The sequence below is a fragment of the Phalangium opilio genome, unplaced genomic scaffold (assembly GCF_054372755.1).
Source record: "Phalangium opilio isolate 3A_F unplaced genomic scaffold, DU_Popi_V2 ptg000055l_1, whole genome shotgun sequence".
Classification (NCBI taxonomy): domain Eukaryota; kingdom Metazoa; phylum Arthropoda; class Arachnida; order Opiliones; family Phalangiidae; genus Phalangium; species Phalangium opilio.
In genome coordinates, this window is record NW_028324174.1 from 3,655,545 (window position 1) to 3,673,141 (window position 17,597).

Consider the following 17,597-nt stretch of genomic DNA (forward strand, 5'->3'; position numbering starts at 1 on the left):
GGAAGATAAGATATGCAAAAGATTGCGCTCTTCATGCGCTACAGTGCGCCACTATTTATTCTCTTTGCGCCACTATATTTTAGAAATTAGATAAGGGACAAGTTTTTGAGCTTCCTGCACATAGTTTGCTAGAAAATCAATAAAAGCACGAAGAGCGCAATCGTTTGCATACATTACCTTTCTCTCACCTTTGGGTGGTGGGGCTGTTCGTTAATTTGGCCCCCCCAATTTATTTTTCAACTTGTGTCTAAACTATAGTGGCGCAAGTAAAATAAATGGTGGCGCACTGCAGCGCAAGAAGAGCGCAATCGTTTGCCTACATTACCTTCCTCCTAACTTTGGGTGGAGGGGCCAACTTAATGGACCCGATTCAGGGGTCCGATTCTGGAATTGTCCTTATGGGTCGAAAGGATAAAATTTAATCCTTAATCTCAGATTTGTCCATATTCTTCAAAATTGGTATTCTACTTCAATCCTTAATGAAAGACATCTTTACTACGGATAAAAGTTAATCCTTATGATAAGGTGAAGGGTATAGCTCACTTTATGAACTTAAGGATTAATTTTGGTAGTCGTTTTTTTGTAGTTTTAAGATGGCCGCTATTGTAGAACTTGAAATTTTACGACTAGCTCCACAAATGGATGAAGAAGAATTGATTAGACGCGGTTTAAGACGCCAAAGGGTCATTAGGGACCGGGCGAGAGCTTTCGAATTAGACGACTATCTTTTCAAAAGACTATTTAGAGTTAATAAGGAAATTGTATACCTACTACGTGATAGGCTAAATGATCGGCTATCCGGCAATAGTGCTTTGTCAATTCCCGTAGATATTAAGGTATGTTTTCCTTAAATATAGTTAGATGTTTATATAAATATCTCTGTTTTGTTCTGCATATTTAGATTTTGATTGCGTTAAGGTTTTACGCTGTTGGTTGCTATCAACGTGCCATTGGGCAAGATCTCTTTATTGCAGTAAGTCAGCCTACCGTAAGCCGTTGCGTACGCAGTGTTAGCCAGGCTATAGCGGATGTTTTCATGAATGAAGTAATTAAATTCCCCATTACGGAGGAAGAGCGAATGACAATCAAAATTGGGTACAGCTAACTACTAAAAATTAAAATTAATATAATAAAAACAAAATTATTACTGAAAAGATTTGCAAAGATCGCTGGGTTTCCCGGCGTAATTGGAGCTGTCGACGGAACCCACATTGCTATAGTAGCTCCATCCATTCAAGATCACCAATTTCGCGAATATACCTACGTAAATAGGAAAGGTTTCCATTCTCTGAATGTGCAACTGGTAAGATATTTCGAGTGCCACTAACAATTACATATTATCTAAATACAATTTTATATAACTCAGATATGTGACCATAACCTTCAAATATTAAATGCCAATGCCAAATTTCCCGGTTCAGCGCATGATAGTCATGTTTTTCGCATGTCTGCCATATCAACATATTTAGAAAATAGCTATGTAAATGGACATAGAAATTTTTGGTTAATTGGTGGGGAAAATTCTTAACGTCCTTGGTTTAGTGATATTTATCACTAATCAAAAACTGAACTTCAATATTATTTAGGTGACAGTGGTTATCCTCTAAAACCATGGTTAATGGTGCCGATCCTACATCCTGAAGAAGGGTCTGCAGAAGAGGCCTATACTAAGTCCCTCTGCGAAACAAGATGCTTAATAGAACGCTGCAATGGTGTATTAAAACAAGTTTTTCGCTGTCTTCTTCAACATAGAACTTTGCATTACCACCCAACCACTGCCGCTAAGATAGTTTATGCTTGCTGTATTTTGCATAATTTGCGTAGACAGCAAGATCATCAGCCTGAAGATGATGAGTTCAGTGACACAGACAGTGACACGGATGATGAGGATTTAACCCTTAGGCAATTGCGTGAGAGGAGGATTAGACGTGTAAGAAGGAATCAAGTAGTCGATATTCCAGAGTATCAACCCCAGCTAAATGACAATTTTTTGCGACCCGGACAATTAACTAGACAATGCATAGTTAGGAGATTCATGATTAGATAAAATGGAAATGGGAAATATTTTTTATGTAATTTTATTTTATGAAATGACCATACAAACGCATGGTTTACAAAGTAATAAAACTGAAACATTTTCGTGATTCATTAAATTTTTAAACAAAGAGATCAAATTTATTGAAATAATACTAGTTTCAATTTATTGAAAAACATCGTTCATTTGTTAGTCAAATCCAGAGAGAATTCTTATCAAATCCATATGACTAGGTTTTTTTAAAAACAAAGCATTTGACTCGTAGGAATAAGGAAAATATTTTATACCCGTATTTATCACATTAGTTGGACAATTAAATAACCTAAGTTAAATGTTAGACTTATAACAAATAACCAAAATTAAACTTTTAAAAAATAAACAAACAGAAGGACGGTACTGTGAAATGGTTTAAAAACCCTTATTTCCTACAAAATTGCTTATGGCTGTAGAAATATTTGTTAATGACAAAGCAGCATCATTCCAAGCTTGGGCTTTCATTTTTTCCACATTTAATTTTTCTTGTTCTACAGCGACCCTTTTAAGTAGAGCTATCTCAATATTTTTCAAAGCATCAACCTTTTCTTGACTAATTTTCTTAAAAGCGTCCACCTTTTCTTGACTAATTTTTTTCAAAGCGTTCACCTTTTCTTGATTCATTTTTTTCAAAGCTTCCACCTTTTCTTCATTCATTTTTTTCAAAGCCTCAAGTTTGCTTTCTTTCAAATTGCTTAAAACGTCGGTTGCTTTTTCAACATACGATTTTTCCTGAGTGAGTTTCCTTCCTAGAAAAAGTGAAAATATTTTAATATCTAATATAAATTAAGGGTTTATCTTTTAAAATTTAAACTATCAACTCTTTTTTGCTTGAAACGAACTATTATATTTAGTCGTTGGTTTTCGGGCTTGGGAATTCGAAAAACCCGCTACTTGTTCCACAGGGTTTTTGATATTTTCGTCTGACAAAAATATTATACATAATATAAGACAAATATTCACTGAGATTAATTCAAGGAGAAACTTACCAATAAGTTCTGTCTCTTCTTGAAGACAGTCATTTTCATTTAAAATCGTAAACTCTCCCATATTCTCGCAGCCCGCGAGAATATATCCTTCCTCTTGAAAAGTTTCGGCTGTGGGTTGGAATGTGGAGGAACAACTTGCAGATGTTGACGATTTTAGTTGCAAAACATTGAGCTCGCAAGATGTTTGCTTGCTTTTGCCATAACAAATCCTTTATTAGGTGCAATTCCATTGGCTGTTTTGATTGTACCTTCATTATTTCTCCCGCTGAGCTCTGAAGGTATTGGAGCGACCTATTGATAATAAGTTAAAAATTAATCGGTGAAAATTAAAATACAAAGATGTATCAAAAGATTGCATACCAAACCTTCGTTGATAACACCTAACGGTGGTATCCCGGCTTCACCAATAAATGGGTTTCCTTCTATCACTACATCACAAATAATAGCCGCTAATCTAACTTCTAAAGGTGACAAATCAACGTCTTCCCTCTCTCCTCCCCCAGTTTTCTTCTTCTCCCATTTGATATTTTAGTTTTGGTTTCGCTTTTCCAGCTAGTCCAACACTAAAGATCATTATAACATAAAATAATGAAAATTAAACCTTAAAGGTAATCAAAGCCTCGATTATCGAAGACAATCTTAAACGTCCATTCATGGCAACATTTAAATGATTAAATTTTGAATGCCGTATCTCGTAGCAAATGTATGAATGAACGTCAAGAATAACAAATAAATTACTTACCTTTTTCCATTTAGGCACGTCTTTTGCAGCACCACTTCCATCACTGTTTAACTGATTATTAAGCTCTTCCCAGAGTCGATCGTGGATTTGTTTTGTGAACGTGGCTGTGAATCGGCCACTTACCAATTCGGGATGCAACTCCATGAAATCTAACATTTTCTCCCTTTGCCTATTAGATACTTTTCCTACTCTTTTGGCCATATTTGATATACAAATTTATAATTTGGTGCTAACATAAAAAGGAGAGAACTTTGAGGAGTTGCTTAAGCCTTGGTCATTTCTCATAACAAACTTGCTAATGTGAGGAACGAAACTTGAATTTAAGGAGACAAGTGATTGATTTTCAACGTAGAAGTACTTACGGGTCGTTAATAATGGCATATAAAAGTAAATTATAGAAAAAATAATTACTAAATACAAAATCAAGGGAAACACCCTACACCGAGCGTGAAAAGAAGAGCCACAAACTAAGCAGACAGACAAGCAGTCTACAACTCAATGGTTACAAACACATAATACGCGACTCGTTATTGGTTGAGAAAACCGGATATTCGTCAGACTATTACTTTTATACGCCTCTCCTTATGAAGTGTACGGAGAGGATTTCTCATAAGGAGAGCGGGAGTAGAATACCAATTTTCGGTGTTGCCCGTAGAGAATCCTTAAGTCTTGAATAAGGATTTCTCCTTTAACAAAAAACCCTTATTTTTAAGGACAGTTCCAGAATCGGACCCCAGATTTCTCCAATGGAAGTTAGTAAGGCTGATTTTGAACTACTATTTAGAAGGATGTGCCCCTCGTTTAGAACCTTGAAACTAGGCTTAGCAACCACCAACAACGCTGAAAAATATTTTTAGGACTTAGTGGCATACTCTTTAAGTTATTTTCTTGATTCGCACTTAAAGTAGTGTTGCATATGGTTCAAATTTCCGCGACCATCAAAATTGGTTATTTAAAAAGAGTCAATCCACAAAGTGGATAAATCTTGTAACGAGACTTTACAGCTAATTTAAGAGCACTATTTTACTGAAAATTATTTGTAATTGTTCCATAGTACTTGATAAGCTGCAGTCTTAACCCACAAAAACCAATAAATAAATAAATAAATAAAATCAAAATCAAAACACGTCAAATTAGTTTTCGTTGTATTCTACAGTGTACAATATTATTTGAGTTCGCCTCGTGTTTCAGACTCCTTAGCATCTTGGGAAGATGATATATCTTTTAATTTTGCAAAACCTAGCTTTAGAAGCGGGGTTTGATGTGGTTTTTGCAAAAATTTATTAAAGCGCTGGTGAATTCGGATAGTCATAGCATGAAAGAACTTGTTCTTCCATGCTCGTTCGTGAACGCCCCCTTACATGGCTCAATAGTTTGATTCCAAAGTCTTTCTAGAACCTAGTGCAATTTAACGGTCACAATTGATGACTCAGGCACGCAAAAATAATTCTAACCATTTTTATAATAGTTTTTCTATCAATTTTTATAATAGTTTTTCTAATAATTTTTATAATAGTTTTTCTATCAATTTTTATAATAGTTTTTCTAATAATTTTTATAATAGTTTTTCTAACAGTTTTTCTAACAATATTTATAAACGGTTTTCAAACAAAATTTATAAAACTTTTTCGAATTAATTTTACAAAACTTTATCAAACTAATTTTATATAAGTTTTTCAAACAACATTTATAGTTTTCCCCAAACTCTTTTTTGGAACCTAGGCCTATCGTACTTCATCTCCCTCCAGCTAAAAGGTACATTAAAGGACGAGTACCTAGAGATCATGTTCTGGCTAAACTTGGAAGCGTGCAAAAATATAGGTGAATTGGCACGATCTAGAACCTTTTCAATGTCACTTGGCCTTTAAATCGTTACCTGCCAAATATTCTCCCGACACTGGAATATGTGTCGTTCTATCTCCTTCCTCCTGAAAATGGACTAAGCCTTATTTTTCTCTCTATTTAATGATGTGGTTCTTATTTGGAATGTGATGTACCAGATTCAGTATAAGTAGTAGTGGAGCCTCTAGGTGGGGTCGAAATATTTTCAAAATTAATTTTCAACTTTCTGGGTTGATATAGTGACCAAGCTGTGAGCTTATATATTAGCCGTTATCAAGTGCAGGAATATATAAAACCATTAAAAAACAACACCGGCAACTGAGGGTAGAGTTCGGAAAAGAGTCGGAATTAATGAATCTTCCACCCGATATCTAAAATTTGTGTATATTTGAATATTTATAAACAAGGCTGAAGATATAATAGGAATGAATTAACACAAATCCCACGACAAAACCATCGTTCTTATATTCCATTTCGAGTAAAGATAAAATAATACGAAACACATAGATAATCTAGAGTTTTAATCGCTCACGCCGGCATTCAAAAAAGCGTAAGGGATTTCGTGATATTCCCTGAAAATTTCGTGATTCCTCCAAGATTTCCTAAAGATGTAATTTTTCTCTTTCATTCGACTTCCGTTTAAATTTTGGACTCGGACCTCTCACCGGCGACTATCTTAATGTGTAGCGAGCTTGTGGCGTTATTATGGACTTGTCAATCTAGTTTTCTTCAACGGAATAGGGAAAGTAGGGTTAAGGTTTTAAAATGATAATGAAGGTCTACAACAGGTTGTTATTAATCTATAAAGGCTATTGCAACGAAGTTTTAATAAGTTTAACTTCTGGATACAAAGGATTTAAAATAACAACTTTCATCAAAATTATAAATTAACGAGAAAGTTTTTGGCAGTTGAATGATATAAAATCCCGTTATAATATTTTTTTAACCCTCCTAACGGACTTCGGGAGTTCCTACAGAGTTAATAGAACGTTAGAGTCAAGAGTTTTAAAACTTATTCAAACTGAATTAAAATATGGTCTGAGAGAACTGCGCATAATTAAATCATATATAATCACTAAAAAATTTAACAATCTCGGTTTGCTTGTTATTAGTAATCAAGATTGTTTGTCGAGCGTATATTATATTTGTGCAGGATGAAACTGTTAACGCTTTTTTTTAACTTTTCTTGTCAAATTCCAAGTTTTTTTTTCTTTCGTTAGGTCAAGTTAATATGGGGTAAAACCAAAACTTTCTCCCGAAAATATATAATTTATTAATGCAAGATTTTGTAGAAATATAGCACACTAAAAAACAGTACCAAATGAAATGCTTAGCAAACATTGAGTATCTAATGCGTTTTATTTAAAATAAAATTATTCCGAGGTACACCTCACCAAATTATATTACATTTGTGGAATTTCACCAATCATACTAGAAACAAATATTGATTTTTTCTTTAATATACTGTTTCATCTTGGTCCTTTGAGCGCCATGTGTACCTTTTTAGTTGCTAAATTTTCTTGTTTCACAAGAAAGTATTTATGTTTAGTCATACTTAACTGAATGTGGTCGAATTGGATTTTCGTGAAGTTTTATAGTTTCTCACTCTCTACAGTCTAGAAAGATGAACAAGGTAGGGAACGTAACTTTAACCCTCCCCTCACTTTACAAATACATCGGGAGAGAAGCTTTACAATCACAGTTCCACGAATGCCCCTTATACATTGCTTATTGAATCCTACCGAAAAGAAACGGTCCCATATCTTTAGTGACGTCATTTTGCGCGCCAAAACTTACACTGCGCGGTGGTAATGGGCGTTTCATAGCTATTCGCGAGGAACTCGGACGTGGCGGAAAAAAGGCAGACAGGCTGCTGGACTTCGTATTTCTGTGTTTGAATCCTTGGGCTCAAGAGGTTAGGTCAGTTATTGCATACTGGATCGTCACTAAAAAGTTGCCTACAACCAGTGCGAAGTTTCTTTGGAAATATTGTTGTTCATAACTGGAGACTACTCAAGGTAAGGTAATTTTTATATATAACCAAATAATTTATTGGTCAACCTTCATTATAAATTTAATTTAGCATATAGTAATTAAAGAGAAAAATAGTAATAGTAAAGGTGCTTGTCGTGTAGAAAGGATCTGAAAATCTTAAACAATTGTAGAGAATAGGATGCCAGTATAGGCCCCAGGCCCCTCCAACCCCGCCTCACCCCTCTGACGCCAGTATAGACCCCGTCCTCTCTTAACTCAACCCCTCTGATGCCAGTATAGACCCCCCGTCCTCTCTTAACTCACCCACCCCCTTCTATTACCGCCTGTAGGCAGCCACTTGCGGCCCAACCGGTTTCTTCTCCTCTCTCCACCCCCCCACCCCTCTTCTCAAATATTTTCTCTCAGTCATGGTTTCTTAAAAAATAATGAAGAGAAATAGAATAATTTAAAAAAAATGTTTATTTCAAAAACCTATCATTCTTCCAAAAAATACATCGAAATTATATTTACAAACCAAAATACATTTAAAACCTTTTATCCTTCAAAATAGTAAGCTGACCGACCAAAATAGCAAATACATTGTAACTGTGAAATTCATTTACAATTTCCTGTTCAGCCAATTTTACTTCAAATTCCTTAATAATTTTAAAGGGAGAAACGTAATTGATAAAATAACTATATACACTATCGAATTTTTCGTGATCTTCTTCCATGTATAAATGTGAGGGAATTATTTTAGTTTCGTAAAACATATGGTATGGTAAATTTTTTCGAGGTGTTCGCATATTATTTCAATCATTGTTTTAAATACTACTTTATGAGCTTTAATTTTGCGCAATTGAACATTAATCGATTCGCTGATTTTGTTCAGCTCGTAGGCTTCAAACGAATTAAGAAGAATTTCCGACGTTTTGCGGTCTTCGACTTGCGAAATAAATTTTAAAGAGTCGCGACGTGAAATGGCTACTACTTTTTTTGATCCGAGATGCGATAGTACAGCGTCAAATTGGTGGGCTTCGTTACCCGACATCCAACCAGCCAAGGGTCCTATCTTTAACAGCAAACTCGAAAATTCGTCATCGGTAAAAGAGAAGGTTTCAAAACGGTTTTTGTTGCAAATGCGAACAACTATATCAAGATTCGAATTCTCAAATCCAAATGTGAGATATAGTTTATCGCTTAAATGATATCGACAATTGATTTTCTTAGCAGTCGAAAAAGCAATTTTCCTTTTTGAGCCACTACCCGTATCAATGATAGTAACTTAAAAGGAAAGAAAGGAGAGAGGGGTTTATCGAAAAGTAATTTCAAGTTTATTTCATAAGGCTATGTTTTAAAAGGTATGTTTACCATCAGAAGCGGTCTCCATGTTGAGAAAGGGTCTTGGAGAGATGTTTCTTCGTTAAGGGATGGTAAGAAACTGGTGATGCTATTGGAACGAGCCGTTGGTATTTATACTAAACAAGAGGCATTAGAACTGTTAAGGCTTTGTTGTAAAGATAAAAACCGTGGAAAATCAATTGTTTCGTTGTTTGACTGTAAGTTAATTTTGATGTCGAAATTCTTAAACCACAAATTAAGAAATTCCAACATTCCTAGAATTAATGAACTTCAACAACGACAGAATTGATAGTCATGGGTGACACTAATTGCGATCTAATAGCTAAACCTTTAACTAAAAAAACGAAAGCCCTAAGCAAAATTATGTATGACTTCAAGCAAATGATAACCACACCTACCAGAATAACAATCGAGACAAGTACAATTATCGATCACGTCTATACCAACAACCCCGATAGAATTGTCGAAACTAAGACAATATCATGTGGAGCTTCCGATCATGATTTGACTTACGTCATCAGGAAGATAAAATGCCCAATAATAACCAAAGAACTAAAAGAAATAAGGCAATATAGGCGTACGAACACTGACCACTTTGTCTGGGAACTTCAAAACCGCTTAAACAAATGTTACCACAACTTCAACGAGCCAAATCAGGGCGTAGAAATTCTGACAAGGGAAATAGTTGAACAACTAGACGAACACGCTCCATTAATTAAAAGATTTATCCCTACGACTACGGCACCATGGCTCACTTCAAGCATCAAACATCAAATGCACATTAGGGACAAACTAAAAACTAAGCGTAAACAAGGTGGTGTACATTATCAGGAGCTGTACAGGACGCAAAGAAATTACGTTAACAACTTACTAGCTAAAGCAAAAACAAGCTACTTCAAGGATAAGCTTCGACAAAGGCCTGCTGGAACCAATTTCTGGAAGACCTTAAAACCATATATTAAGGGCAACAAAAATGCTCAATATATTCAAAGCCTAAAGATCAACCACCAGGTTATCGAATCCCCACGTGACATAGCAGAAGAACTCAACAACTTCTTCGTTAACATAGCGGACAATCTGTTAGCAACTCAAAGCATCTTAAACCAACCAACTCCCGGAACTACCGCAATCTCAAGAAATACGACCCACAATAGAAAAATAGAAGCATTCCAGCCTGTCACAGAAGACACCGTCTTCAAAATGCTCAAAAGTTTAAGACCTAACAAAGCCACCGGTCTGGACGGGCTATCATCTTCTTTAATTAAAAGCATATCAGCTATTAGCTCAGGATTTATTGCAAAATAATAAACCTATCATTATCCAAAGCTATCTTCCCAGACAATTGGAAATCTGCCAAGATAATTGCGGCTTATAAAACAGGAGATCCGCAAGATCCTAAGAACTATAGACCCATATCAATCTTAAACACTTTATCCATGATATGCGAAAAAATCGCCTATGAACAACTTTTTGAGTTCCTTGAAGAACAGAACCATCTGTATAAATACCAATCTGGCTTCCGGCGGGGACACTCAACCTCAACGGGATTTTTCCACCTCCAGGAAACGATATTACATAACCTAAGCCAAGACAAATACGTACTGACGACATTCCTTGATACGTCAAAAGCTTTCGATACCGTTCAGCATAAGCTTTTGATCGCAAAAATGCAAGACATGAACATTGGAGGAAGTATGCTCAAGTGGTTTACATCTTATCTTAGCGACAGGGAACAAGTCGTATATCATAATAATCAACGATCCAGACCTCTAAAAGTCCGTCACGGTGTCCCTCAGGGCAGCGTGATGGGCCCTCTATTATTCAATATCTACACAGCAGATGTCCACTCAGTCCTGCAGAATTCCGTGGCTAACGAATATGCGGACGACAATGCCATTATTACTGTGAACAAAAACCTAAACAACCTGATAATGAACGCTGAACAAGACCTGAAATTACTAGAATCGAAATTGGGAACCAATGGACTAATTTTAAACAAATCCAAAACAAATTTCATTATATTTTGCCCTAACAAGGCAACAAGTCTTCACGCTGCAGGGATAACCAGCATATATGACCACACTATAAACCGTGTGAACCAATACAAATACATTGGTCACTGGATTGACGAAAAACTGAGCTGGGCTCACCACATTGAACAGACGAGGAAGAAGGTCAACACCCGTCTGTGGCTGTTAAGGCCACTACAACGTCACTTAGATTCTGATACTCTAAGACTATTATTCAACGCATTGATAAAACCAATAACCGATTACGGTAATATATTCTACCATAACGCCAATCCCGGAGCTCTGGTGAAATTTAGTATCCAACATAACGCGTGTGCCAAGTTTATCGCAAAGACTAAGAAACGTTCATCCGCAACCATTGCACGTAAAATCGCCAACATTAACAATAATCAGTTCAACTACGAACTTGACCTATTAGTCTTCATGCACAAGATCAAAAATTCGATCCTGCCAGAATATATTTCTGATTGGTTCCCTAAGCACACCCAGAACAATCATACTAGGGGCCAAGCAAATAACTTTTACCAAGAGGCATCTGCGAACAAGTTTCGTCACAAAAGTACTAAATTTAATGGCATCACAGCATGGAACAGATTGCCAACCGAACTCAAACTGGATAAATCACCCAGGGAATTCAGAAACCTAGTCATTAAACATTTAAAACCAAAAGACCCAAAACTAAAATAATACATGACATATTGTTTTATCTCTACATATTTTAATTTAAAACGGACTGCTATGTAAAAAAGTCTAACGACTTATAGACTGATCCTATTAAAAGCCTTTATTATTATTATTATTATTATAGAAAACACAAAGAAATAAGTAATGAATTAGACTTTGACGACCGTATAATCTTATTATCAGGAGATGTTTCCATGTTGATAGGCGAATGACAACTAATACCTTAACAAGCTATTAATCCCTTTTTAATGAAAAAATTAGTCACGGTTAAGAAATATCTTTATCGGTTACCGGAACGAAAAGGAATTTTACGGTTACGCTAATTAACTGATTAAACATTCGCTTAAGGAGAAAAATAAACTATTTGAATAAGATTCTTCTTTAATCAAAATATTAGATACGCTTTTCACATAGGAAAAAGAAAGATCTTTCAACGATGAGTCACAGTATTTCTCGCGAAATGATGAAATAATACCGAAAATAGGAATTGGTAGTTGAAACGGTAAATTACCTCCTTAAATAAAGAGAACAATTGGTATAATTACATATCAGTCACGGAGCAAATTGGGTAAGTGACCTTGATATTTATAGATATTTGCAACACTTTGCATGAGGAGGTAGGGGTGAAGGGTATATTTGGGAAGAGTATAAATACGTAAAACGAGGAGGGAATCGCCGGACACTTCTTTTACGATCACCTCAACTATGTTTCGCGGCCTACGTCATTCTCGATAGATTAGGTATTAGGGCAAAATGGATGCCGAATCTTTATCGTTCGAACTGGTGATTATGGCCGATGCTAGACCATGGTCTATAAAAAAATATATGAATTTTATTTTTTCCTATGCTACTTTTTAAGTATCGATCCATTAGACGTACCATGGAGAATACCCATTTTTCTTTGTAAGAATGTGAGCTTAAGAGCAATTGAATGTTACATAGAAATAATGCATTTTATGAGTACTGTCAAACGCTCTCCGGAGTCTTGCGAAACCTTGGAGGAATTAGGCACTTTTCGGCGTTTAATTCCAGAATTCTTTACTTCTATCTACGCGAAAAGAATAGAGGAACGTGAAACAGAACTTTCCCGACAAGTTAATGAGGAGACTGACGACCTGATAAAATATTTTATGAATCCCGAATACGACGAAATTATATTAAAATATCTTGAAGAAATCGAATTAAAGGCAAATTCTCAAACCAAATCGAATAGCGATAATAGTTTGTCCGATTCAACTTCGGAGGAGTCAACTGATTCGAGAGAATCATCAGTCAGTTTTATCGAAGACAATTTAAAGGAAGACGTTTCCTCCGTCAATTCTTCAGAGACGAAACGGCAAGATGATGCGTTATCAGATTCGCCAAATTCGGAAACAGAATTCGACAACGAAGGCATAGTGAGTTCTCAAATCAGTTCGGAAGCGGAAGACAGTGGTAACGACACATCGAATTGTAACGAATCGTCAGAATTAGAATGTAACGACGAACAAGAAGGTAGAGGGTTAGATAATCATCCTCCTAGCCCAGTGGGATCTTTACCGTACTGCCAAATTATAAGCAAGAACGAACAATACTTCGAAAACTTCAGTTTATACGGAAGAGAAGTAGTTGTAAAATTAGAAGACGATATAGTTAACGGTATACGTAATGTTACCGAAGCTATTTTAAACCAATATAGGCCTACGGATTTCGTTCAAATATCCTTAAGCAGTTCTAATTTACCATCAAGAGCGGAACTAGAACTATCTTTCAAAAGAGCCGATCAAGTAGATATCGATCTTATTTTCGATCAAATATCCGAAATTCTCTACGACGACGAAGAAGAGCAGCATTTTCTAGGACCTATTAACATGACGTTTCACGTAGTAAGACTCCCGGACGGTCATGGCATAGTGAGTTCTCAAATCAGTTCGGAAGCGGAAGACAGTGGTAACGACACATCGAATTGTAACGAATCGTCAGAATTAGAATGTAACGACGAACAAGAAGGTAGAGGGTTAGATAATCATCCTCCTAGCCCAGTGGGATCTTTACCGTACTGCCAAATTATAAGCAAGAACGAACAATACTTCGAAAACTTCAGTTTATACGGAAGAGAAGTAGTTGTAAAATTAGAAGACGATATAGTTAACGGTATACGTAATGTTACCGAAGCTATTTTAAACCAATATAGGCCTACGGATTTCGTTCAAATATCCTTAAGCAGTTCTAATTTACCATCAAGAGCGGAACTAGAACTATCTTTCAAAAGAGCCGATCAAGTGGATATCGATCTTATTTTCGATCAAATATCCGAAATTCTCTACGACGACGAAGAAGAGCAGTATTTTCTAGGACCTATTAACATGACGTTTCACATAGTAAGACTCCCGGACGGTCATGGCATAGTGAGTTCTCAAATCAGTTCGGAAGCGGAAGACAGTGGTAACGACACATCGAATTGTAACGAATCGTCAGAATTAGAATGTAACGACGAACAAGAAGGTAGAGGGTTAGATAATCATCCTCCTAGCCCAGTGGGATCTTTACCGTACTGCCAAATTATAAGCCAGAACGAACAATACTTCGAAAACTTCAGTTTATACGGAAGAGAAGTAGTTGTAAAATTAGAAGACGATATAGTTAACGGTATACGTAATGTTACCGAAGCTATTTTAAACCAATATAGGCCTACGGATTTCGTTCAAATATCCTTAAGCAGTTCTAATTTACCATCAAGAGCGGAACTAGAACTATCTTTCAAAAGAGCCGATCAAGTGGATATCGATCTTATTTTCGATCAAATATCCGAAATTCTCTACGACGACGAAGAAGAGCAGTTTTTTCTAGGACCTATTAACATGACGTTTCACGTAGTAAGACTCCCGGACGGTCATGGTCGGTCGAGACCGAGAGGGAGAGGCCTTAAACCTTTCAATTTATTTTGCCGAGATCGAAGGGGGATTAAATGCATAGTAAATAAGGACTTTTTGTGCCTTCCTAGAGCTTTGGTTGTAGCCATAGCTCATCGCAAATATATGGATGACAAGGCAAAAGACCCTTTCGTCAAAAGCCACTGGTTAGCCATTTCAAAAAACAAAATGAATAACACCTTACAAAAGGACCAGGCGATCAATCTCTGCATCAGGGCAGGGGTTAGACCGAATAAGGAATGCGGTAGCGCAGAATCTTTAGCAAAATTTAGAGCCTATTTAAACAAATATTCGATATTAGTATACAAAATTGAAAATAATATTCCGGTATTGTTGTTTGGAGAAATCGACGACGATAAGCCGAGACTTTTCTTACTGAACGAAAGACGTCACTACAACGTAATAACTAACATCAAACCCCTTTTTAACCATGATGTCTTTTGTTTCAAATGCCTCCTTCCTTTTTGGAGAAAAAGTAGTCACAAATGTTTTACGTTCTGCCAGAAATGCCGGAGAGAAAGAAAATGCGTAGGGGAACCCACATATTGCAATAAATGCTCGAGATCATTTCAGGGTCTCGAGTGTTATCAAAGCCACTTGAAAGGCCCGAAACCCCTTTGCGAGAGACTGTATCATTGCTCCGAATGTTTTAAGATAATAGACTTTAGTAAGAGAAAAGAGAAACACGATTGCGGTGAAATGTTCTGTAAGATGAGCAAAAAATATAGAGATTCTAGTCACCTGTGCTACATTCAACAAATCCAAGACCCTACGAAGTCAGTCGAGAACGTGATTAAAACAATCAATACACCAGAATACGTTTTCATATTTTTTGACATCGAAACGATACAAATTAAACGTTACAAAGAAAATGCCTTTCTCCATCAATCAATATTATGTGTCAGTCAAATCGTTTGCGAAAAATGCGTAAACAAAATAACGTCTAACTCGTGCGAATTGTGCGGGCAATTTGGAAATCGCGAAAAACGATTTGAGGGACCTAATCCGATAGCCCTTTTTATAAGTTATCTGAGAACTTTGTCCGACGTTAAGACCGTTATTTTAATTAGTCATAATGGTAGTAAGTACGACCAACAATTCTTAATTCGAGAAATAATAGACCGAGACGAATCATGGAAACCGTCTATAATCGCAAATGGGACCGAAATATTACAAATGAAGCTTTTTAATCTGACGTTTTTAGATTCGTATAAATTTATTCCCGTTGCCTTATCGAAATTACCCCTTACGTTCGGGTTTCCCGACGATGCTAAAGGATACTTCCCCCACTTTATTTTTAATGTCGTCAATCATCCTTTTGACATTAAGAATCAAGAACAAACGAATTATGTATTAGAGAAAGGATTACCGCCGAAAGAAGCCTACGGTATCGAACATTTCACGGCTAAAAATTTAGAATCATTTCTTAAATGGTATGAGGAGGAAAGCAAATCCGAAATGGATTTTAATTTTTTGAGAGACCTGAATAAATACTGCTCGAATGACGTGGAGATCTTGAAAAAGGGATGCTTAATATTACGTAAACTCTTAATAGAGACAACGAATGTTGATCCATTTCGTTGTGGGGCGGTTACCATGGCAGGTGTATGTAGTGTGGTATATCGCAAAACGTTTTTAAAGAAAAATACTATAGGTATAATACCCTCGAATTTATATCGCCTTAAAGATAATCAATCTACCGTCGCTTTGGAATGGATGGCGTGGCTAAGTCACAAACGCGAAATTACGATTCAATCGGCTTATACGGGGAAAGAACCTAGAATTAAAAATATTAAAGTAGACGGTATGTACGAGAACGAAATTTTCCAATTTTGGGGCTGCTATTTCCACGGGTGCAAGGTGACATTCCCTTTAAATCGAGATAAGCCTTTATACGGGGACCCGGGGCAGACTTTAAATTATAGATGGTTACGTACGATGAAACTAATTAAGAGATTAGAAACCCTTAATATAAAATTAACTATGATTTGGGAATGCGAATGGAACGAGAAAAAAAAATAATCCAGAAATCGAAAAGTTTCTGACCAACGAAAAACTGTATACCAAAATTAAAACCCCGTTAAATCCGAAAGATAGTCTCTACGGTGGTAGGGTTAATACTCTGAAAACTTACCACGAAACGAAAGGACCGGAAAGGATACATTATTTAGATTTCTGTAGTTTATATCCCTACGTAAATAAATGAAAAAAAAACGTTACGGGACACCCAAAAATATTATTAAATAACATTCCGGATATTTTTGAGTTTGAAGGGCTACTGAAATGCGAAATATTCCCTCCTAGGGATCTATTTCATGCCGTTCTTCCCATAAAAGCCAATTCTAAATTAGTTTTCACGCTATGTTATACGTGTTGTAAAACTAAAATCCAAGGAGAATGTACCCACGAACCGTCCGAAAGAAAACTGAAAGGCACATGGGTAGTCGATGAGATTAGATACGCTGTTGAAAGAGGTTACGAAATTCTAGAAAAGATTGAGGCTTGGGTATACGACGTGACTGTATACGACAAAACTACGGGGACGGGAGGACTGTTTCAGGAATATATAGATACGTTTCTGAAATACAAAACAGAAGCTAGTGGTTTTCCAATTAACTGTAAGACGGAAGAAGAGAAACAAAATTATGTTATAAATTTTAAATCGCTAGAAGGGATCGATTTGAATTTAGATAATATTAAGAAAAATGAAGGCTTAAGGACTTTATCTAAACTTATGTTGAATTCTTTATGGGGTAAATTCGCCCAACGTACTATTTTAACAAAAACAGAGTTGTTAAAAACTGCTCAAGAGTTATTCGCGCTACTGTTAAATCCGGAAATTGAAGTAAGAAGTATATTAACTATAAATGAAAGAACCGTTTTAGTCAAACATATTCCTTCAGAAGGCCACGAAATCGAACATAAACATACCAACGTAGTTGTAGCCGCCTATACCACCGCGATGGCGAGATTACATTTGTTAGAAGCTTTAGA

The 17,597-nt window shown here is 36.1% G+C and overlaps 3 protein-coding genes across 3 annotated transcripts; 1 reads left to right on the plus strand and 2 right to left on the minus strand.

Moving 5' to 3' along the window:
• Positions 1-2,429: 2,429 nt before the first annotated feature.
• w-cup (world cup) lies at positions 2,430-3,118 on the minus strand. Its single transcript, XM_089840871.1, has 3 exons — positions 3,058-3,118; positions 2,890-2,991; positions 2,430-2,817 (listed from the first exon to the last, which is right to left on the minus strand). The coding sequence occupies exons 1-3, from the start codon at positions 3,116-3,118 to the stop codon at positions 2,444-2,446; spliced, it is 537 nt and encodes a 178-aa protein (XP_089696997.1). The 3' UTR covers positions 2,430-2,443.
• Positions 3,119-3,518: 400 nt separating this feature from the next.
• LOC149668662 (uncharacterized) lies at positions 3,519-4,257 on the minus strand. The gene is made up of 2 exons (XM_089840872.1): positions 3,800-4,257; positions 3,519-3,620 (listed from the first exon to the last, which is right to left on the minus strand). Exons 1-2 carry the CDS (start codon positions 3,998-4,000, stop codon positions 3,519-3,521), a joined length of 303 nt encoding a protein of 100 aa, XP_089696998.1. The 5' UTR covers positions 4,001-4,257.
• A 5,014-nt stretch (positions 4,258-9,271) lies between these two features.
• On the plus strand, positions 9,272-11,694 carry LOC149668663 (uncharacterized). The gene is made up of 2 exons (XM_089840873.1): positions 9,272-10,211; positions 10,304-11,694. The coding sequence occupies exons 1-2, from the start codon at positions 9,272-9,274 to the stop codon at positions 11,692-11,694; spliced, it is 2,331 nt and encodes a 776-aa protein (XP_089696999.1).
• Positions 11,695-17,597: the final 5,903 nt, after the last annotated feature.